Consider the following 22,723-nt stretch of genomic DNA (forward strand, 5'->3'; position numbering starts at 1 on the left):
TGCAAAGCATGCATTTCCTCCAGCTGTTGGATTTTGTGTGTGGTGTCCCATGAGGCATGGCACCAGCAGGAAGAGCTTGGAGGCCACAGGGAATTTCATTCCATGCCATGGGCTGCTGGATTCATAAGCTTAATGTAAAAACATACATTTGAATACAGTTAGGTATTCAGCTGATCTCTAGTCTTCCTAAACAGATCAAGTGCCATGTATTTACTTTATGTAATTTCTTTGAGTTGGCCGTGGATCTCAGATTTCCCTGACTCTTGTCTCTAGTCCTGTGTTGGGGAACACAACACCAGCTTGGCCAGATGTCAACTCATTGCACTTTTGTGTTAATAATAAATTAACGTTTGTGATATGTGGCATTTCTGGAAAGATTGCAAACTTCTCTTGGAATTCTTTTTTTTTTCTTTCAAGGAAATGCTATATAACAAATAATAGAATACTCAAAGACACATTCTCCGAAAAGTGTGACAGTAGGGCTGGGGCAGGGGTGGGGGAGAGGGGCATTTTATCTCCAATACCTGCTCTTCCTATCACTAAGGATATGGTCTCTGCTCTACTTGAACACAACTCAACATTTTTCTATGTCCTCAGTCCACATTCTCTCATTTGTCAATGATTCTTACTGTTTTTGTAGATTTTTATTAATTATGTCCCCTAAAGGAGTGTGAGAAAGTGTTTGACTCGACTTCATTTATTTCTTTTGTATGTGGTCTGCCCGTTTTTGCCTATTAGGTTACGGTTTCAATAATGGAAGGAAAACCAGAAAACAAGCATGGTCTGGTTGGGTAGTACAGAAAAGTAGAGGGAGACAGAGAGAGAGAGAGAGACAGAGAGAGAGAGAGAGAGAGAGAGAGAGGGAAAGAGATGGGGGAGAGAGGGAGAGAGAAATCATTTGGGTTTTGCTGTTTCTTTTTTATAAGGATTATTTCATCTTGAGTCCTGAGTGATGAAGGATATACTTACTCAGGAATTCCTGTTCTTTACTTCGTCGTTCCCATTTCTAGCTAAACTGAAGTCTTGTTGTGCTGGGGAGTCTTTGTTTGAAGACAGGTGACTTTTGTGGCCCACCCTAATAGTTGGTTTTATATTTGATGCAGATAAATAGGCTGGAAAAAGAGGCAAGACAGGCACACTGTCACATAGGTGAACTTTCAGGAAAGCATGGCCCTAGACCTGGGTTTAGAGGCTGACCAGGTGACCCTTCCAGGGCAAAAGCAGATTTATCTCTAGTGTCCCTCAGTTGATTGGAAGGTGATGGAAAGGTACAAACTCCAGTGACAACATCTTGAAATATCCCTGACACTTAACTCCTTTTACCCTTGCTCTGACTTTTTTGACCTTCTCTTCACATTTAATAGTGACTTTTAAAAAAGATTTATTTATTTGAGAGAGAGAGTTGGGAGAGGGATAAGCGGACTCCCCACTGAGTGTAAAGCCCAACTTGGGGCTCTATCTTATGACCTGAGACCATGAGCCAGAATCAAGAGTTGGACGCTTAACAGACTGAGCCATCCAGGTGCCCCGACGTTGAATAATAAATTTTTAAACAACAGCCCCTGAGACTAACAGAGGCATTTGCTATTCATCCATGTAACTTAGTCGGTGTGCATGATATTGGATTTCTAATAATGTTTAAGACACAGACTAAAAATCGGTTGATCAAGAATAACATATTCCGCATGTGGGGACACTAAATACCGATTTTGCATGGATAGGGCCGTTCTTCAGTGTGCCGACCTAACAGCGGTAGACACATTTGTCCGATGGCTTTTGTGGTAGCAGGCACCCTGGGAGGGGGCGGGCTCACTCGATTTTGTTGGACGCTGAAGCCTCTGGCAAGTCCTGAAATTGGAATTGATAATTTCCTAGGGGGCAGCATTAATCTCTCTTCCTTAATGTGTCACAGGGCACATATTTTTCTACATGAGCTTCTCTGGGGACAACAGTTATAAATGCTTAATGGGGCATGTGTCTGAGTATAAAAAAGAAAAATGTAATGATTAATGAGACTCAGAAAGAAAGTAAGCGGTTGAAGCAGGAATGTGGGAAATAGCAACATGGGTCAAGGAACAGAGACGAGCCTGTGGTTCGAGGCTCCATTGAAGACCGTTAGAACCAGTGTCCATGGCGCTGACCAGACTGGAATTAGCTCTGTGTGACCAGAAACTAACCTGTGGATCAAAACTATTCCCTAGTGGGTTATGAGGGCTAAACGTGCCCAAATTCAGCTCCTCGGAGAAAAAAAGTTCTAAGTGACTATCATGCAGACAAGAAGGCTTAATTTGTACCCCAAAGCTGTACCTTCTCTACCTCAGAATTATTGAAAAACACAAACAGGATTTATATAAATAAAATCACTTGACATTAGGTTCTCTGTAAATATAGTTTTATAAAATATAATCATGTCTAAATATGTGTGGGGGCACCTGGGTGCTCCGTTGTGTAAGCATCACACTATTGGCGTTGGTGCGGGTCATGATCTCAGGGTCGTGAGATCGAGCCCTGCCGTCGGCTCCACACTTGGTACCGAGTCTGTTCGGGATTTCTCCCTCTGCCCCTCACCCCCCACATCCTGGGCTCTCATGGCTCCTTCTCTCTTTCTCAAATAAACCAATTAATTAAATCTTAAAAAAGTATATGGCTTAAGAAGTTTATAATGTTCAAGACATCATAATCAGGGAATTGGGGCTTTTAATTGTAGTAAAATACATCGAAAATAAAACATACCATTTTAACTATTTAAAGTATATGGTTCAGCGGCAGCTCACACATTCACAATGTGGTGCATCCGTTAGCAGCATAAGCGGAGGGGAGCAGAGGGAGGAGAGGGAGAAGCAGGCTCTCCGCGGAGCAGGGAGCCCAAGGCGGGGCTCGGTCCCAGGGCTCTGGGATCACGACCTGAGGGTAAGGCAGACCCTGCGCTGACTGAGCCCCCCAGGTGCCCCTGTTTTGGTTACTGAAACTTTGCAGTAAGGTTTGAAATCAGAAAGTGAGGCATCCAACTTTGTTTTCTTTCTTTCTTTCTTTCTTTCTTTCTTTCTTTCTTTCTTTCTTTCTTTCTTTTTCAAGATTGTTTTGGCTATAATGCCATACAAATTTTAGGATCAGCTTTTTCATTTTTGCAAAAAAGGGCATTGGGGATTTGATAGGGATGTATCATAGCTTTTTTGATAGGCAAAATGTCCTGAGAAATGAAGGAGCAGTTGGCCAACTCTTATCTCCTTTGCTCCCTTGGATAGGCATTTTTGTACCTACTGGTGTTAGTTGTAGTAGGCGGATTTACCAAGGAATAGTTATTATATAATAACCAGGGGTTTGAAATATTAGTACTCATTATTTCTGTAATCATATAGCACATTTTTCATTTTGTTATCTTTTGAAATGAAATAAAAGACATAATAAAGCTAGCAATAAATGTGCAATGATGATTTATTGGAAGTAAACTTCACATAATCACCACTGAGCAAACAGAGTAGACCATTGCCTGAGCCCCTAGAATGCAGGGTTGCTGTATTATTTGAAAAGTACTGGGATTTTCTACCAAATAGTGGGAGACAGGAGCCATATTCAATAGATAGAGAACTTCTGTAAACCAAGAAGAAAAAATAATAAAATATACTATAAAATATTGGATAAAAGACTGGATTAGCACCACGGAAGAGAATATCCCAAAGACTAATAAATTTACCTAAAGATTCTCAATGTTATAACTCATCAGGGTGCTGGAAATTAAAACCACTTGCCCATAAGCATGGTTCCATTGAACAGCCAGTACTGGTGAGAAGGTGGACAGCCCGAATTCTAGTATGTTGCTGGTGGGAATACATAATGGAACAGCCGCCTTTGAAAACTCTGACAATTTCTAAGAAATTCAAATTTATGCATCCTCTGCGTTCCGGCAACCCCACTTCTAGGTACATGCCTTATAAAAATGACTGTATTATTTTACAAAATGACTTGTGCAGGAATGTTGGTAACAGCTATATTCATAATTGACAAAAACTGGAAACCAATCTTGTGGTAGACATTTTGTTCTTTCATCTGTTGTCTGCTCTTGGACCCATGCTCAAGGGTTTAAGTTGTGATAGCTTTAATGTATCTGATGTTTTAATGTTACACCTCTTTAATGTTACACCTCTCCGTGTAAGACGTGACTCTGTTTTTAGCTCACTGAAGAATTAAAGCATTAAAAATATTTTTTCAGACTTTCTGTTATCTTCAGGGAGTGAGTTACTCCAAAACGTCTCGTCTGATAGAGCAAACTTTGCTCCTATGAAATTTCACTTGCCCCCCGCCGCCTCCACCATTTTTTTTTTTTTTTTTTTTAAATTGGGGCATGGAGCCCAATGTGGGGCTTGAATTCACAACCCTGAGACCAAGCCCTGAGGTGAGATCAAGAGTAGGATACTTAACTGACTGAGCTACCCTGGCTCCCCTGAAATTTCACTTTTAAAATGAGTTAAAAGTTGGGCACCTGGGTGGCTCAGATGTCTGCCTCCATCTCAGGTCATGATCCCAGGGTCCTGAGGATCGAGTCCCGCATCTGGCTCCCCATTCAGCCGGGAACCTGCTTCTCCCTCTCCCTCTGCCTGCCACTCCCCCTGCTCCTGCTCTGCCACTGTCTCTGTCAAATTAATAAATAAAATCTTTTAAAAAAACAAAATAAAATGAGTTTAAAATAATGCGTATCTGTGATACCTTTGGAATCATGAAATAGCGTGTCCTCCGTATTCTGTCAGTGAGTTTACCTGGGGAAGACTGGAAGGGAAATATGAAAGGATGAGAGACCACATCCCCATAACGACCGATACCTCAATAAGTATCCAATGATACTCTCCATTCCTGTCTTCTGAGTTTATCCTTAGGTACTGGTCAATGACAGAAATACTTGAATAGTTCTCTCCCTTAATTTTTTTTCTTTTCTTTTTTTTTTTGAGATGTAATTTTTTAACAACTGAGTTGGGTTACTTCTTCAAAAAATTTTTTAATTCACATGAAATTAACAGAAGTCACAATTCTATACATTACTCCGTGGTCATTGGTAAGGTTGTTGTAAGCGATCTCACTCATCCCCCCATCCCGCTTTGCCTGAATTTTAAAAGTGGGCAAATCATTGTTTTACCTTTTATTTCAAGTGCATCATGTTTTAATAACTTTGAGGAATGTTTGTATTATTCTGTTTCTGTTTTTGTTTTTACTGGGCTCAGACATAAACAGTATTTTGTATTAACAATGTCAATGGTGTCCTGCATTTTATTTATCATTTTTTGAAAGTGCATCAGTGTTTTGAAGCTAAGACTCCTTCTAAAATTTGAAATATGAAAAATCATCTTAAAGTTCTCTAAGATGAATAGACAGTGTATTATAGAGGGGGAGAGTGAACGGGCCACATGCGTTTATACTGTGTGCATTCTGGATTTATAGTTCCTACATCGAGGGCTGAAGAAATATGATGCAGTTAAATCTGTGTTGCTATAAAACTGTCACTTCGGGTCTGTTCTGGAATATTTAGAGAGTTAATGATTTAGATCTGGTTTAGGTACACAGGCCATGCCTGATTCCTGCCAGGCGCATACATCACAGTAATATACATTAGAAATTCTGTAGAACAGGTGAGTGAAGGGCACCTGGGTGGCTCAGTGGGTTAAAGCCTCTGCCTTCGGCTCAGGTCATGATCCTGGGGTCCTGGGATCGAGCCCTGTATTGGGTTATCGGGCCGTGAAGTCTTAAATTTGGCAGTCTTTCTCTTACTCTAAATGAGACGTTAAAGGTAATTTTCTGAGATTGTAAAATCCTAGCAGATTTTCTCAAAATGAATTTAGGTGGCCATTCGCCCCAGAATCTCCTGGAATGTTTGTGTAAAATGCAGGGTCTTAGATCCCATTCCAGAATGCTTGAATCACAGTATCTGGACGTGGGACTAGGGCTTGATTCTTAAGGGTGAAGAAATGGTCCGCCAAGGTGAGCAGTCTTTTTAGAGGGAGAAAAGTGTTACCCATGGTTTGCTGTCCTTCCTAGGACCACCTAGGACACAGACAGAACATCTGTGGTATTACAATTTATGGCAGAGGTTGATGGGGAAGGAGTGATAATGAAAAATAGGTTGAGAATCACTGAACTAGAAAAACCTGTTTTAGGGGTGCCTGGATGGCTCAGTGCATTACGCATCTGCCTTCAATTCAGGTCATGATCCCAGGGTCCTGGGATGGAGCCCAATGGAGGGCTCCCTCCTCAGTGGGGGGTGAGGGGGGGTCTGCTTCTCTGCCTCTCCCTGTCCCTCTGCCCCTGCCCCTACTCCTGTTCTCTCTCTCTCACTCTCAAGTAAATAAATAAAATCTTCAAAAGAAATCTATTTTTTAAAAAAATCCTCATGTCCTTTTCAGGCATCCTAAAATTTGGGTTCAACCTAGGCAGGAAATCTGTGTGTTAAGCAGCATTCCTTTGCAGATCTATGGTTCTGTGGTGTTAATAACATAATCTCTATGTTCCTGCTTTCTGCCTCCATTCCTGATTAGCATATTGATAAGATAAACCTTTCAAAGTGGTTCTTAGAAGACTATCAATTGTTATGGAAATTCCCACATCTGTGTTTTTTGGAAATCTTTCCATTGATGTTTCTATTACCCCTTCAGGGAGAAAGGACTCTGCCTTGATTTTTTGTGGTTATTCATCTTTAACTTTTTATTGAGAAATTAAACCAAACCTACAGAAGAGGTGAGCCAACCAAACAAAGAACTTTGTACCTCCTTCAGCCAGCCTTACTGTTTGCTAACGTTTTACCACATATAAATTATCTTTTCCTCTATCTAAAAAGGCCTGTGCATGGCTTAAAATGGGGCCAAGATTTAGAAGCCCTGGTTCAGTTGTGTTTCCCTTGTCCTTCCCTCCACTGATTTTTTTTTTGGATTCTTAAACTCATTAGATTTATTTGTGATTGTTTGGCTTCAAAAGGACTCTTTGAGAATTAAACAATTTTCGAACTTTTTTTTTCCCCCCCACAATGAAAAGTAGAAATAGAATAAATTTTGATAAGAAGGAAAAAGGATTTAACAGCCAAGGCAAATACTGGGTTAAAAATTCCTTTAAAACTTGAAAACCATTTTTTAAAAATTTCTTTTCAGCATAACAGAATTCCTTGTTTTTTGCACCACACCCAGTGCTCCATGCAATCCGTGCTCTCTATAATACCCACCACCTGGTACCCCAACCTCCCACCCCCCGCTCCTTCAAGACCCTCAGGTTGTTTTTCAGAGTCCATAGTCTCTCATGATTCACCTCCCCTTCCAAAGCCTCTGCTGATTTTTTAACTGTAAAATCTTTGTGAATAGGGACCCGCGGTCATCGTGAGAATCATGTGAGTATCATGGAACACCGTGTAGCCAGATACCCGCACGGGCTCCTAGAATTCCCAAAGCGGTTATGGTCCCCGGGTTGCCGTCCAGGTCCTTGCCTCCGTGTGCTGCCGGTTCATCATCCACACAGATAAATCGCGGCACTATCTGGAGACTCGGAGGAAGAGCCGATTCCCAGCCGGACTCTGGGCTTTGGTTATGCTGGTGCTGGTGAGGACATTCCGTGGTGACAGCTGACACTATTGGATCTCCTTAGCACATTTCCTGATGTGTTTGCATCCATTTTTCAACCGCAGTAGCTGAAGTTTTAGAGACTGAATGTTTCTTTTTAAATATCAAATCATGCCCCACACACAGACTTCTCGGTGGAGCTCTGGGCAGCTTGATGACAAAGCCACAAGTACACAGGACATGCTGAATCGGTTCCAAGCAGCCCCATCTAAGAGGCAGCCTCGGCTCCATTATTCTGTTTGGTCCCCAGATGGTTGTTTCTCCCCCCGCTGTTTTCCTGCAGATTTTATTGTCGCGGAAAGACCCGGGGTGGCCAGGCCATTTGACTTGACTGGCAATTCGCCCCTTGTTACGAAAATGGATCTTGATTTCTGTTGTGATTTCTTTTTCCTATTGTGATTTTGAAATTTCTCTACCCCGATGCTGTTCTTGTTGAGAATCCTTGGAATCCTGCTGCCCATGCTGAGTGCTAGGTCCAGCAGGTTACCGTGTGGCTTGGGGACGTCACAAGATCGGAGTCCCTTTGTCCTTAGTGAAACAATTCTAGGATCTGCATCATGGACTCAAGAGAATTAAAGTAATTCTTATACTCATGTTCTTACAATTAAAGTACTTAGAAAAGTGCTCAGTGTGTGTTAGTATTGGAAAATGTACCTGGCATAGGAAGTGTTGGGATCTGGAGCGCACAGCCAAGAAAGAATTATTGAGACATCTTCAGTGCAGAAAGGTGGTTTAATTGAAGCAGGGGGACAGAACCTGTGAGCAGAACTGGGGTTCAGAACACAACTGGGGTTGTGAGGATGACTGATTATAGCCTTCCAAGTTGGGAATGGTTTAGGGATAACCTAAGTCTCTAAGGAATTTTGGAAGCAAGGTTTCCAGGACCTTGACAGGACTAGCTATTGTTATAAAAAGGCCATTTATTACTGTCTACGAAAACCTTAGTCGTGAGACCCTGCGGATGTGTAACGGTGAGCCGTATGCTTGGGGGAGGACTGCTGACATGCATCTGGGGAGGGGGGGGTTAATGGATAAAGGAACTTTCCAAAGGAATTTTTATATTTAAAGTAGACTCACAGGGCCCTGGGCTAAGATGGCCTTTGGCCCTCAGCCAAGTGCCAACATCGAGGCAGCTGAGCTCCTAGAGGAAGGTCCCTCTGTCTGTTTCAAGGACCTGTTGATGAGCTGTAAGTAGTAAGGACATTTAATGTTTCTTCGGCCTTTGTTTCCCCATCATACCCTCTTCTTTTTCAGAACTCTCTGTTATGAATCAATTATTGTGCAAATGGCATTTTCTTCATTCCTTCTTTATATATGGGTACTTCACAGTGTCTAGTTTTAAGACTTAGCAGACACGGGCGCCTGGGTGGCTCAGTGGGTTAAGCCGCTGCCTTCGGCTCAGGTCATGATCTCAGGGTCCTGGGATCGAGTCCTGCATCGGGCTCTCTGCTCAGCAGGGGGCCTGCTTCCCTCTCTCTCTCTCTCTCTCTCTCTCTCCCTCTGCCTGCCTCTCCATCTACTTGTGATCTCTCTCTGTCAAATAAATAAATAAAATCTTAAAAAAAAAAAAAAAGACTTAGCAGACATAGAATTTAGCTCACTCTACAACTTGCATGTGTGTTTATAGGAAAAACGTTTCTTTATTTTGTCAATGGCTGATTGGCTCTGTTCTTCAGTCTCCACCGTGGCACCCAGAGGCTACCCAGGCAGCATGTCTTCTGAGGTTCCAGCTCAGTTCTGTCTGATAATGTAAACAGCCCTTTTGGAAAACCGCCCTTCCATCTGCCCCAAAGACAGGCTCAAATTGTCCCCACTTTTTTTCTCCTTGGGCTGAGGTGTGGTGCAATGAGAGAGGTGGGACTTACTCATGGGTCACTGTGGCAAGAAGTTCTGGAATTCCTGGACGTATTGTCCTTGTCATCTGTGGACGTTCTTGGGCCCATTCCTCAAGGGCCTCAGGCTGTCCCCAGTAGCGCGCTGAGCTTGTCCTTCTGGCCCTCCGAGAACCAGCTGTTAAAATTTCAGGAATTCGTCAGTCGGTTGTAGAACAGTTAAACAAAGCCTACAGTAAAAATTAAAGTAGATAAACTAACAATTAAGTTGATTGTAATAAAAAGTAATTCTCCAGGGGCGCCTGGGTGGCTCAGTCGGTCAAGCGTCTGCCTTTGACTTGGGTCATGAACTTGGGGTCCTGGAATGGACCCTGGACAACAAATTGTTTACAAATAATTAAATACATAGTACTCAGGGCTGACTGGAGGGTGTTTGTTGCCCACAGAATGGTGTTTGAGTCCCGCAGCATGATGTGCCGTGTCCTCACTGACCCCGTCCTCTGAGCTCTCCGTGGTGTCCCCCTCCCCCGCATGCTCGTCGCCCCTCACTGTCTCCTGCATAGTCCTCCTCACCGCTTTCGTGCTGGATAAACCACACACTCGTCCTCCAGGAGACTGTTGCTAAATCCGCTTGGCTTATATTCTAGACTCCCATTCAGCGTTTAAAACTCGGAAGATTTTGAGAAAATTTAGAATAAACCTTAAGTTACGAATTCTAGATACGTTACCATGGGGTTTGTTGACGTAGAGTAATTATAAGAGATGGAATCATTTGGAGATCAGTACCCAGGGCCAGGAGGCATGATATACTGGCCGCTCGTTGGCTCATTCACTTGTGCCAGTGCCCCCGGGACGTGAGGTCAATGGACAGGAAACTGAGGCCCCAAGAATTCGGCAGCTCGCCCCAGTGGGGCCAGGCCTCCCAGCCAGTCTGTGGAAGCCCAAGGTCAGTGTCTCGCAGACTCCTGTTATGTGTCGTTCACTACACAGGTTCATGGTGGATTCTACTCAGAAATCAGACAGCAGGGGTGCTTGGGTGGCACAGTCGGTTGGGTATTGGGCTCTTAGTTTCAGCTCAGGTCCTGGTTTCAGGGTCGTGAGATCGAGCCCTGCGTCGGGTTCCTGGCTCTGTGCAGAGGCGGCTTGGGACTCCCGCTCTCTGTCCTTCCCCCCTGCTTTCTCTCCCGCTCTCAAACAAATAAATCTTTTTTAAAATAGCTGACAAGATTTTATGAATGTTTTTCTAATTAATCTGCCTCATTCTGTATTTGTAGTGTATGTGCTTTGCTATGAAAACTTTAAAGCACTGTGTTAATATTAGTTAATTCAAGATGAACAATTTCATTTGCTAAAAAAATGAACATTTGGGGGAAAGTGCTATTTATCTTCTGGGGAAACCACTGGTAAATGTATTTAATCAACTGTCTGCTGTTGTCAATGAACTGTTCAAAATTAAGGGTGAGAAGGGTTCTGAGGGTGGGGGCGAGAAGTGAGTCCGTCTGTCCTTCGTGTGAACGGGAGGGAGGACACCTGCGGACCGTGCCGTGGGGCCGCTCCCAGATATGCAGGGAGGACAAGAAAGGCCAAGGACTCACCTTCCTGGATGTTTTGATGGCTGAAGAGGGAGATGCTCAAGGGAGCAATGGTCACCCCATGCCATGTCAGGTTACACTTGATCCTGTAGGACTGTGGTCTATGAGAAATTCTTTGGTCACAAACTACCACCATTAAGAGAATCTGTGTTGTGAAAAGAGTTCAGTTCTTAATTGGAGAAAGAACATATTCAAGGGGAAGCCCCTTTGACAGGTGTACAGATGTGGACAGACTTCTACTGAGGACAGCTTTGAGGGGGAGGACGGAAGTGAAGAAGTGCGGGCCCTTGGAGCCAAGGCACTTCATGAGAAGTGCCCTTGAGAGGGCACTGGGATGTGTCTGACTTTGCTAGGGAGAGAGATTTTGACAAAAGGCCCTCCGACTTCAGGAAGGGTTGTCTGGAGGCCACACTGGGCTGGGTGTAGGTTGTCTCTGCTGTCACCATGTCACCCCCCATTTTGGAGGGGCTCTTCGGTCTCCATTTTTCACACTCACTGCACATGACGCCAACACAATGGCCTTCCTCAAGAGAGGACAACAGGAGTAGCCATGTCCACCAGGACCGTTGGTGCCCCTCATGACATGTGGTTAGCTCTGGGGAAGGGGGTGACACACTAGATATTGGAACACATAAAAGATTTGGGGTACCATAGAAGGGACATTTGAGTGACACTCCAGACTATAAAGAAACTTCATGGAAAGACAGTATGTTCAGTGACGAATGCATTTGAATCCAAGCCATTTAGTAACGGATTGTGGTATAATGGGGGGGGGGAAAGACTCACTGTTGCTTTAATTATAGTTTTTATGGAAAAGGCATTAATGGCTTTTTATCAAGACTGTGATACTGCTATTAACTGTGGAAACCATGATGGTGCTTTGGGGAACTGATGAGATTTCTGTGAGGCTGGTCCTAGATGCCATTGTCAGAAGCAGAGACTAGAACAGTCTCCCCATGCCTATGGCATACCTTGTACTAATGAACTCACCTTTGCCGCTGAGATGGAAACAAGGTCACCTTCCAGCTGTGCATTTGTTCTGGTAATTGGCGTCTATCTTGACCTATCTGGCTTCTTAATCTGGATAGAAAAGGCTTTGGTCCACAGTCCTTTTTGGGAATGGCGGACACACTCCCAAGAGGCCATTGTAGAAAGAGAAGTTTAATGTCCAGAGTATAAACTGTGTTTTAAGCCAATGGGCCCTAATGAGATAAAAAAATAAAAGTTACATGAACCGGTGCCTCCATGAGCCTAGTGAAGTAATTTCTTTTTATTATCTTGCCCTGTAAAGGGTATACAAACTGGGCATTCGGAAACAACAAACTGTCAGAACATGTTCCCCTTTCTGAATACTTTGGGCCGCTGTAATAGGAAATCTCGTTGACAGACCAGGGAAGAAGTCTGAATGTGAAGACAAAGGCCACCGATCCTACCTATACCAAGGAAGGCCAGAGGGCAGTGGATGTGTCTGCGTGGACTTTTGTGGACGTTAGCGTTTGAGATACTAGTGCAACGCACCGGTGTTGGTTCGTGGTGTGGACGGAGCACGCACTCTAACTGCCTACTCTTTCCATTTTGCAGCACTCCGGCTCCTGAAGGAGGGCGCGGATCCACACACTGCCGTTTCCTCGGGAGGGTCCCTGCTGCATCTGGTGAGAACCTTTGACTGGGACACGTGGGGGTCAACGCAGGGAGGAGAATCAGTTGTGGGTTCAAAATCCAATAGCCAAATGTACCTCTTTTTTTTTTTTTTAAGACTGTTTAATAGAGGGTGCAGAGAGCATGAGTGGGGGGGAGGAAGAAGCAGACTCCTCACTGAGCAGGGAGCGCCATGCAGGGCTGGAACCCAGGACCCTGGGATCAAGACCTGAGCCAAAGGCAGAGGCTTAACGATGGAGCCTGCAGGCCATCCTCCAAATGTATGTCTGACAGATGATCCTCAAAACATGACACTTTCAAATGATCAGGCATGGATAATGAGCTGCAGTATTTTCTAATTACTATATTGGAGTTTGTAATTAATCTTTAACAAATGGAGTTAGAACTTCTGTCCTAAAGAAGATACTTTTGAAAATAAAGCAGATACATTGTATCTACTATAGACTGTTAGGCAATCATTCTTTTGCCTCTGCACTTTGTCTTTCTGGCTGCAGTGGATTTCCTCTATTCTCTGCTTGTGACCAGGCACATATAAATGTGAATAAAGCTCACCTACATTCTTTTGGAGACAAAGCCGTGGATAGCTAAGTGAATCAACTAATAAACGATTGCATAAACAAGAAAATATTATGTTAGGATCATGTGCCAGAAATTTTTACTGGTTCACTTAAAAATTCAATAGTAGGATCAATTAAGCAGTCTTAGGACTGATGTAATGATTAAGACTTAATTTTGGAAAATATCAAAATTAACATAATTTTAAAAACCTAACTCTGGGGCACCCAGGTCAGGGGTGAGCTGTATTTCTTTGTGGTACATTGAACTCCGTTAAAGAAGGTCAGGCATCAAACAGCCCCAAGCTCTGGAACGCGACCCCAGTTCTCAGCCTTAATTGCATGTTGGAATCACCCAGGAGCCGTAAAATGCAGACACCTGCCTCCCAACCCTAGACAGGACACCTGCCTCCCAACCCTAGCCGGGTCCCTGGAGATTCTGACATTTTTCTGGGATATGACAATTCAGAGCTCCCCCAGCTGACTCTGATTTGCATCTGAGGCTGAAAACCACTGCAGACAAGAGAAACATGTACCTACCAAAGGCTCAAGATATCCAGGGGACACAGGCAATCACATTAGGCGCTCAGCAGAATAGAAAAACAACTCAGAATAGTGATAGGAGACAGTCTGTAGAAGAAATGTCAACTGTTTCTCTCGAGCTTTAATTGAGATGGAAAGAGAGATTTCTAGATAACCTTTTCCTTCTCTTGAGGGTTTTGGTTTTGAAACCTCTCCATTTTGGACTCTGATCATTACGTGGCTTATATGAAACTGCTAATGAGCTATGTATGCCTCCTTAGTTCCCAGATCCCAGGTCTAACAGTGATAAGAAATGCTAGCTTGTCTAGGGACGTGCTAACAGCTTTGCACAAGCAAATATTTTCCTCTTGGTTGACATGGTTATCTCCCTACCAGGAGGTCCAGTGATTAGCATGTTCAGAAGGAGATGAGGCCAGGCCTTGCTTTCTTTTCTTAGGAGTGTCTACACCTGCCTCTGTGTCCCCTATTAGAAGAGGATCAGGAGAGAATTCGATTCCATGCCAACGGCTTTTCATCTTTTCTTTTCATATGTAACTTCATGTACATTTACCCCTTTCAAGAAGTTTGAGAAGATGCTTAAGCTCACTGAGGCTTATTTTTCCCACCTGTGAAATGGGCATATTATCTGGAACATTGTGTTCAGAGTATTTACTGGGATGAATACATATCACAGCTGCATTGTGATGGTCGGAGAGAAAGGAGAAGAACTGGTCAGCCATAAGGTGTCTTTGATATGTTAGATATTGATTAATAGCTACATTACAGTGTATTATTTAAGATGCATTTTCATATAAATTAATTTTTTATTCACTGTAGCTCTGTGTGCTTGGGAATATGCCTATGTGACTTTCCTCTGACAAAATATGCCTCTGACTGGAGACACAGACACACACAATGTTCTTGCCACATCGGTTCCCCAGTGATACCTAAAGGGGCTCATTTCAGTTTTCAGAGAGCACACAGTCCTTCTAATTCAACTACTGGAAGACAGACCTTCTCTGTAAACAAACGATGCGAATTCATTGTTAATATTGCCAACAGTGTTATTACTGAGCATGTGTGTGTATGAGAGAGAGAGAGAGAGAGACCCACAACTGTGTATATAAAATGCATTTGCCTATAATGAACATATAAAATGCCTTCTGCCAGTAGTCAAGCCAGTGGTTGCTTTCTGGTCTTCTGACCTACAGCCAGATGCCACTCCGTCCCTTCCCCTGGACCCCTGCCACCCTCTCTTAAAGCTTCATCCCTTTCTCAGGATAAGCAACAGCCTCTCTCATCTCCCCGTCCCATCTTTGCCTGCAGAGTGTTGCCACACAGAAGTCAGTTCAACCTCTCTGTTTCATCAGAATACTGCAGAAACTTCCCTTTCCACTCAAAGAAAAACCCAAAGTCCTGCATAGAGGCATATCATGACCTGCCCTGGCCGTGGCCCCACCTCGGTTCCTCCCCTCTTGTTCTCAGAGCTCCTTGCGGGGTCCTGCCGCCGTACTCCCTCCAGGTGCATCCCCCCACCCCCCATCTTTTCCACTTGGAACATTGCTCTGCACGTGTCCACACAGCTCATGCCCTCACTCGTTTTGGGTCTCTGCTCGGAAGTCATCTAACAGAGCGGCCTTCCCTGGCTTGCCCTATAGGAAAGAACAGCCTATGACCACCACTCTACAATCAACTTGACTTTCATCTGGTGTGTAGTTTCCCCGTAGTGTGCAGGTGCCACCAAACAGATTATAGACTGATGTGATTACATCCTAGTTCTTAGACTGTCCTCCCTGTGAGAGCAAGAACTGGGCATAGTCTCGGCCTGTTGTATCCCCAGTGTCTGGGGGAGTGCCCAGCTCTTGGTACCTGCTCAGTAGACTTGTTGAGTAGGAAAGTTAATGCATTAACTACTTAATTAATTAATGTCTGAGGCCATGGTCATTCTCAGGGATGCAGAGATTCAGAACACATTCTCTGTCCATATGGAGTTTAGTTTTCCCAGGGAAGGAGAAGAGTAAACCACTGGCTATGGCCGACCTGGGGGGGCGGGGGGGGTGGTAAACAGGAGATCGTGGCAGAGGACCATGAAGAGGCCATCCTGCACTGGGAGAAGAGTCCTGACACTTTCTCCGACCCTCCTGATCAGATGCAATTACTCCTTTATCCAAGCTCTCCGAGCGCACGATCCTTGCTTTGCTGCAGATCTCGTCATGATGGGCCGTGATAAATGGGCGATGTGTCTTCTCTCTCCGCTAGACTGCATTGTCAAAACCTGTGACTGTCTTAGGCACTCTTATATCCTTGGCCGGTCACGTGCAGGAAATGCTCACTAGGGTGTCCGTGAATGAACAGATGAACGAATGGGCCCCAGGACTTAAGGGCATCTTTGGCTAATGAGAGGTCAGTTAATTTAGGCCCAGATCACAGAGTAGACAGACTCAGAAATGGTGGAATCAGAAGGAAAACGAAATAAGAGGATTCAAGGGAGGAGGCAGGAGGGAAACACGTTCTCAACCCTCCATTCGGGGAACAATGTTGCATTTTCATACCATCAGGCATGGGCTGTGAGCCTCAGACAAAAGGAAAGCGGGGCTGGGGCGCACGTGAGAAAGCCTGGGGACAGCCGAGGGACCCCAGGGTCAGCACCGAGTCTTCCTTTCCTGGGGTTCCTGAGTAAATAAAAGCAAATGAAAAATTGCGAGTTGCCAGAGAGACAAAATTACAGGGCTTCAACATGCCTTAGGTGCTGAAAAAGGCAATTTAGCCACCTGAAACGTCAAGGGTGAGGGTCTGGGCTGTCAGCCCCACCTTTGGGGCATCCTGCGTTAGGAATCCTAATGTGTTCTCCGTGCTGAAGCTCTAATTAGAGATGCTTAGATCGACGCCTTTGAGAAAAAGGCAGCATCTGTTTGTGTGGGCCATGGAGAAAAAGCGGTGGAAATTGTTGAGATTTCTAGAGTTTTGTTGATTTCACTCAATTCTTCTTCATTGAGTTCCTGATTCCAAGAGTAGATTTCAGTGCATTTCTCTCAGAAGTACCAGGAGAACTTTGATGTTGGAGATTAACCATTCTCATCCCATAGAGGGATTTTGTTTTCTTTCAAAATTTTCGACAAATACTTCCAGATCAGCGTGTTTGCCCATCCTTCTGTAACTAGTTCATGTATCGAACCTAGGGGAGATATCACGTCCCGTGATGGACAGAGGGGAGGTAATGGCAGCAGCTGACAGCACAGACAGATTTAAGTCTCGGGAAGACATTGTATTTGTGGATTTGGAAACAGAATCACACAGGTTTTGCTAAACCGCTGTGTGGGGTTTTAATGTTAAGATTTCTAATAAATAAGCTCTTGAGAAGGAGCTTCCAGTAGTGACCAAACCCTCGCGAATGAAGCATGAAACGCAAATTCTTTTAGTATTGTCTTGTGACAGCAGCAGGACAGTGAGGCCTAAATGGAATGTCCTAGAAATAGAAATTACTCTTTCTTTGGTCTGGTGATGAGATGAGAGAGAAAGAGAGAAACGGGGACATTCTTTGCAAAGCAGAGAAAATCTCCAAGCTAGACCAGAAATTTTTAACAGTGACTCGGGCTGGGGAGAGGAGGCAAAGTCTTTTCATTTTTACATGTATGCTTCATGTAATAAAAGAAATTAATAAACTTAGTTAAGACTGCATTTTTGTTAGAGGCTTAACACTACCTGTTTTAACCACTTCCTGCTCTTCCAGGAAGGTCTGGTGTCTGAAGTGGCAGCTCATTGGGCTTCTCTCTCCACATCTTTCAAGCTTTAGGATCTGGAAGAAGCCGAGATAATTAGCAAAATACTGCAGTGGCAGCTGTTCCACATCTTTGTATCTTTTTTTTTTTTTAAAGATTTTATTTTATTTTATTTTTATTTATTTATTTGACAGAGAGCGATCACAAGCAGGCAGAGAGGCAGGCAGAGAGAGAGAGAGAGAGGGAAGCAGGCTCCCCGCTGAGCAGAGAGCCGGATGCGGGACTCGATCCCAGGACCCTGAGATCATGACCTGAGCCGAAGGCAGCGGCTTAACCCACTGAGCCACCCAGGCGCCCCTCTTTGTATCTTTTTGATGGAGGAGAGAATATTATATTTTGAAAAGAGTCAAAATATTAGGACTGTGGAGGAAATGTCTAAAGAAAGATCTAATTTTAAAACCGGTCTAGGTGTTAGAGTGTGAAAGTGGTCAGTACATACGTGGACATCGTCCGAAGCATCTGGGCATCGACCGTGTAACTTCCCCTTCCTTCGTTCTCCCAGAAAGGAAGGGGGGAAAGCTGTGAGGGTAAGTGCTGGTGAGAAAATGCATCATCGCAGAAGAGAATGTGCCCTCTCCAGGGGCCATTCCTGGGATTTTCTTGGGTGATGAGGACCGGGGGACATGCGTACAGGATGGGGCAACAGGAAGCGAGGAGGCAAGTGAAGGAGCAAGACGGACGCAAAAGGAGAATGTCCTTGAGCAGGAGAGCCCAGCCATTCTGATGTCTGAGGTGATGCTGGAAAGGGCTGGGAAGCAAGAAGCAGTTTCTGTGGCCTGGAAATAGTAACTCTTTAAATTTTTTCCAAGGAAGTGACTAAGATTCAAATTTCTGGCTGGACTTTACTTTTTAACATCCAGCTTCTCTTTGGTCCATGAGAATCGTGGCATCCGTAACTGGAAAGCCCAAGTCTAGGATCTTCGATCATGAGTACAGCATCCATCTAAATCTTGAATGAAAACCCTGACCTTGTTCTGTGTGGTGGGCGTATTTTTATTTGGACTGCACGGGTGCATGACTTAGGGGTAAGAAAGCAACAAAAGTGTGTTTCTCAGAATGCCACCAGGGACTGAGGAGAGTGAATTTACCATTTTTGAGTAAATACATCACACAGGACTGGTTCACTCAACAGCAAATTCTAAAAAATTCCTTGGTAAAGTTACCAGTGAGATTTGTGTTCTGTTTCACCTTGTCTCTGCAACCACAGAACCCCATTTATAAAGAATTAGAATCTGGGCAAGGAATTTTTTATAGATGTCTTTGAACTGTGAGCTTTGAGAAAAATCCAGTCGACCAGCATTGAGAGCACAGAGCCTTTCTTCAGGGAAGCTGTATGTCTCAGCCAGAAAGGTTTTCCCTGAGGGCTCAGTCTGAAACTGACCCTCTCAGAAAGACCTTCCGTGAAAATGACATAGAATTCCTCGAAGAGCCATTTCATTCCTCCTCCGGATTGTTTTGTTGTTTCTACTTTGGGGTGCTCCTCTGAGATGGCCCCCGTAGCTCACTGGACCTGTCCATCATACTTCTCTTTGGCTGCATTGCGCTCTTGAATTTTGAGACTATTGACTGGGGACAGTATCTAGTCCATGATACCAACTCTTTGGGTTGGCGCAGCACTAAGCACAAGGGGAGGGTTTCAGTGAATTCTTAATGGATTAGGAATGTCTCCACCCCTCCCTCCTCCACCGAGTCCTTCAAGACCTGTGTTGAGAGTGTCCCATACTGGGGTGTCCAGTTCTATCAGGGTGTTAGCTGCCCATCCACTGTGAATCTAGAATGCTCTGAACACCCTCAATCTCATTCAACTGGATTGTCTGTTTCCCAAGGATATTACTATGTCCTTAAACTTGACCTGTATATTGCCAAGTGCAGTGCCTGGAAGAGAGCATTCCCTGGTAAAATCTTGGTGATTCAAAGTGAGGCAAACTGACATTGCAGCTGAAGGTGCAGAGTTTGCATTCACTTAAAAGGATAGAAGTTCTATTACGATTTTAAAATTTCTGGATAGAAGACCTGTTAGGATTTTAAAATTTCTGGTACACCTGAATCTCTTTAGTAATAGCTGGTTTTATAATTTGAGTTTGGTTCCATCGGTTGGAAGATATCAGTGCTTGGAATGCAGGTGGAAATCAGAGCTATAACTCAGCTCAGAGGGTTAGGTTATGTATGGAGAGGTAATCTGTAGGACAAGTATTTGCCAGAGAGAAGAAACACATCTTATTTGGCTTATGTCTGGATAAATCATGTAAGCGGAAGGTATCATTAGGTCAAAAATGCATTTAATACATCTAACCTACCAAACATTGTCGTTAGCCTGGCTAAGCCAACATTAGCCTAACAGCTGGGCAAGATCATTGAGCACAAAGCCCATTTTCTAATAAAGTGTTGAATATCTCATGTAATTTATTGCATTCTCTACTGAAAGCGATACCACAGAATGGTTGCATGGGTACCGAGTGGTTGGCAGGGTACCACTTGTCTTCGCTCACGACAACATGGCTGTCTGGGAGCCGCGGCTGCTGTCCAGCCTCATGAGAGGGACTCGAACCGCATGTCGCCAGCCCCGGACATGATCCAAATTCAGAATTCTTTCACACCTTCATAACGTCAAAAACTCATAAGCTGAACCATTGTAAGTCAGAGACCATCTGTACATGAAAAGCAAAAATGATGAGAAGTATGTTCAAGATGACATTATAATGAGTGTGATCCTTCAGTGCGATATAACGGCAGGGAAGTGGAAGTGATTTTGTACAGATCTCGGCACTGGCTGAAAGAGGTGGCTGGTGGGGATTGATGCTCAGTACAAGGGGCCATATGGGAGTTCTAGAGAGATTTCAAAGATTTTTAAAAATTGCAGCAAATTCAAATTCATTTTCCTACTGAAACAAATCTCTGCGTGTATGTGTGTGTCTCTCTCTCTGTGTATCTCTGTCTCTTCTCCATCTGTCTCTGGTTGTAGGACAGTTTTTGAACCACTGGGAACCCTTAAATATAGGACAAGAAAAATGGACAATGATTAATCCAAATTGATGCATAAGTCCTGTTGCTTCCCCTCTCCCCTCCACTTCTTGAGAGTTCAGAGAGAATTTTTTTGATTAATAATGGAACTGTGCTTAGCACGTGATACCCGCTCGATAACTGATATTTGGATCAAACTGAATGTTGTCCTGGTAACTCTTTGCTAATCTCTCCCACCCTGGTGGCTGTGAAATCTGCGCAGAGGAGCAAAAAAGGGAAGTGTGCCCTGAAAATATATAGACAGTGAGAAAACTAATGTGACAGGTTTGACCCATGTTTTAAAAAAGAAAACCAAAAACTTGCAAAAGTCAACTTCCATGTGTGAACAAGGAGTTTAATGTGGGAATTCAGCATTTGTAGAAAACGTTGAATTTTCTGAGTGATAGATTTCAGAGTTGTTCAGGATATGGTCGTTAGCCAACCAAAAAACTAAAATACATAAAAGATCCCTTATGACAAGATGTAGGGAAAAGACAAAACATTTGAAGTTTAAAATTGTATCTGTTAATTTGGTTTCTTTGGTTTTTAGGGTCTTTTCAGCTGAATCAATAATATGCATTGTATTGAGTTTGTACATCGAGAGACATTAATTACCTTTGTTTACAAACAATTCCAAACAGTGAAAGAATGCATACCCTGAGAAGCTGTGGACTGCTGGTTAGTGTGGGGGGAGTTTGTTCTCACTAATCCTAGGCAACTCAATAAACAGTGTTGGGGGAAGGAGCTGTTTGTAGTGTTGCTCTCTAAGTATGCGTTAGGAGGCAGAATGGAATGTTTTGATCACGATTGGGATATTGGGATTTAGTAATTTAGCTTGAAGCCAGTCTTCGGGGCAGCAAGTCAGGGGATGGGAACTAATGTATAATGTGGTGGAGGTTTCTGGGGGCCTAAAGGGAGGGCATTCTACACTTTCAGAGAGGGTGTGTAACCCAGCGTGGCTGACGTGCTCACTGCGGGACGACCGTGATTGTAGGGGGTGAAAGTGGAGAACTTTGATGAAAGGGGAGAGAGACCTTTGGGGGAGAAGAGGGCTAGGATGTAAGGATCAAGGGACTCTTCGAAATTAGCATATTAAGGTGAATGAATAGTGAATCTGTCAGAATCGGTAAGCTCAGGGGCATCGATCAGCTCCGTTCATGGAGCGTGAGGCTCTTGATCTCGCGGTCGTGAGTTCAAGCCCCACACTGGGGTGTAAAGCTTACTTAAAAAATAAAAATTAAAAAAAAATAATCAATATGCTCAGAAAGTGGCTAAGCTTTTTCAGGGCCAGATGGAAGAAGAAATTTACCTGCTCCGTGGAGGAGGCTGCAGGAGAGATGGTGTTTCCACAGAAATAGACTTAGGTTCTACGGACATTTCTAGGTGAGGAGGGCTTATTTGAAACGGACTAGGTTCCAGGGGTTCGCTGGAAGGAAGTGCGGTGTGCGGACTTGAGGGACCTGGGGGGCGGGCTGCATGAAGAGATCTGGCAATTCAAGGACAGCTTCACAGGCACGGGGTCCTCGTGGTCGCTTTAGGCTCCACTGAACCCATGCTTGGTTCCATGCTCTGCTGTCACCCTCTTAAAATTCTTAGTCATTTTTTTTAAAAAATGTATTTATTTATTTGAGAGAGAGAGCATGGGGGGAAGGGCTGGGGGAAGAGAAAAATCTTAACCAGACTCCATGCTCAGCTCAGAGCCCGACATGGGGCTTGATCTCATGACCCGAGATCATGACTTCAGCTAAAATCAAGAGTCAGATGCTCAACCAACGGGGCCACCCAGATGCCCCCAAATTCTTGGTCATTTTTGAAAAAGGGGTCCCACTTTTTCATTTTGCACTGGGTCCCACTAGTTATGTAGCTTGTCCTGTCTGGACCTTGGAGACACAGAGGATGGTGACAGGATTGGGGAGACCAGCTCTGATGGTTTCAGAGCTCTCTGAAGGTGACCTAGTGGCAGTTCAGCCACCTTCTTGCTGCAATAAACTGTTGCCAGAAATTGGTTGAAATGATGAAGAACGGTTTAAATCGGGAGAAAGATTTGCTAACTGGAAGAAAATCCTTTCCAGTGAGAATGAGGTTTACTATCTAACAATAATGTTGTAAGAACATTGTAACGGGAATGTTCAACTATCGTAATCTTTTCAGACAAGTGTGATTAGAAGGTATTTATTGCTGTCAAATTATTATTCA

The 22,723-nt window shown here is 44.0% G+C and overlaps 1 protein-coding gene across 1 annotated transcript in view; it reads left to right on the top strand.

Annotated features, from left to right (window-relative positions):
• MYO16 (myosin XVI) overlaps positions 1-22,723 on the top strand; it is a 432,663-nt gene that overhangs the window by 26,203 nt on the left and 383,737 nt on the right. The window contains exon 2 of the mRNA XM_044250091.1: positions 12,595-12,665. Within this exon, the coding sequence (XP_044106026.1) occupies positions 12,595-12,665 (71 nt within the window). The remainder of the gene's footprint in view (positions 1-12,594; positions 12,666-22,723) is intronic.

The sequence above is a fragment of the Neovison vison genome, chromosome 5, assembly GCF_020171115.1.
Source record: "Neovison vison isolate M4711 chromosome 5, ASM_NN_V1, whole genome shotgun sequence".
NCBI lineage: Eukaryota > Metazoa > Chordata > Mammalia > Carnivora > Mustelidae > Neogale > Neogale vison.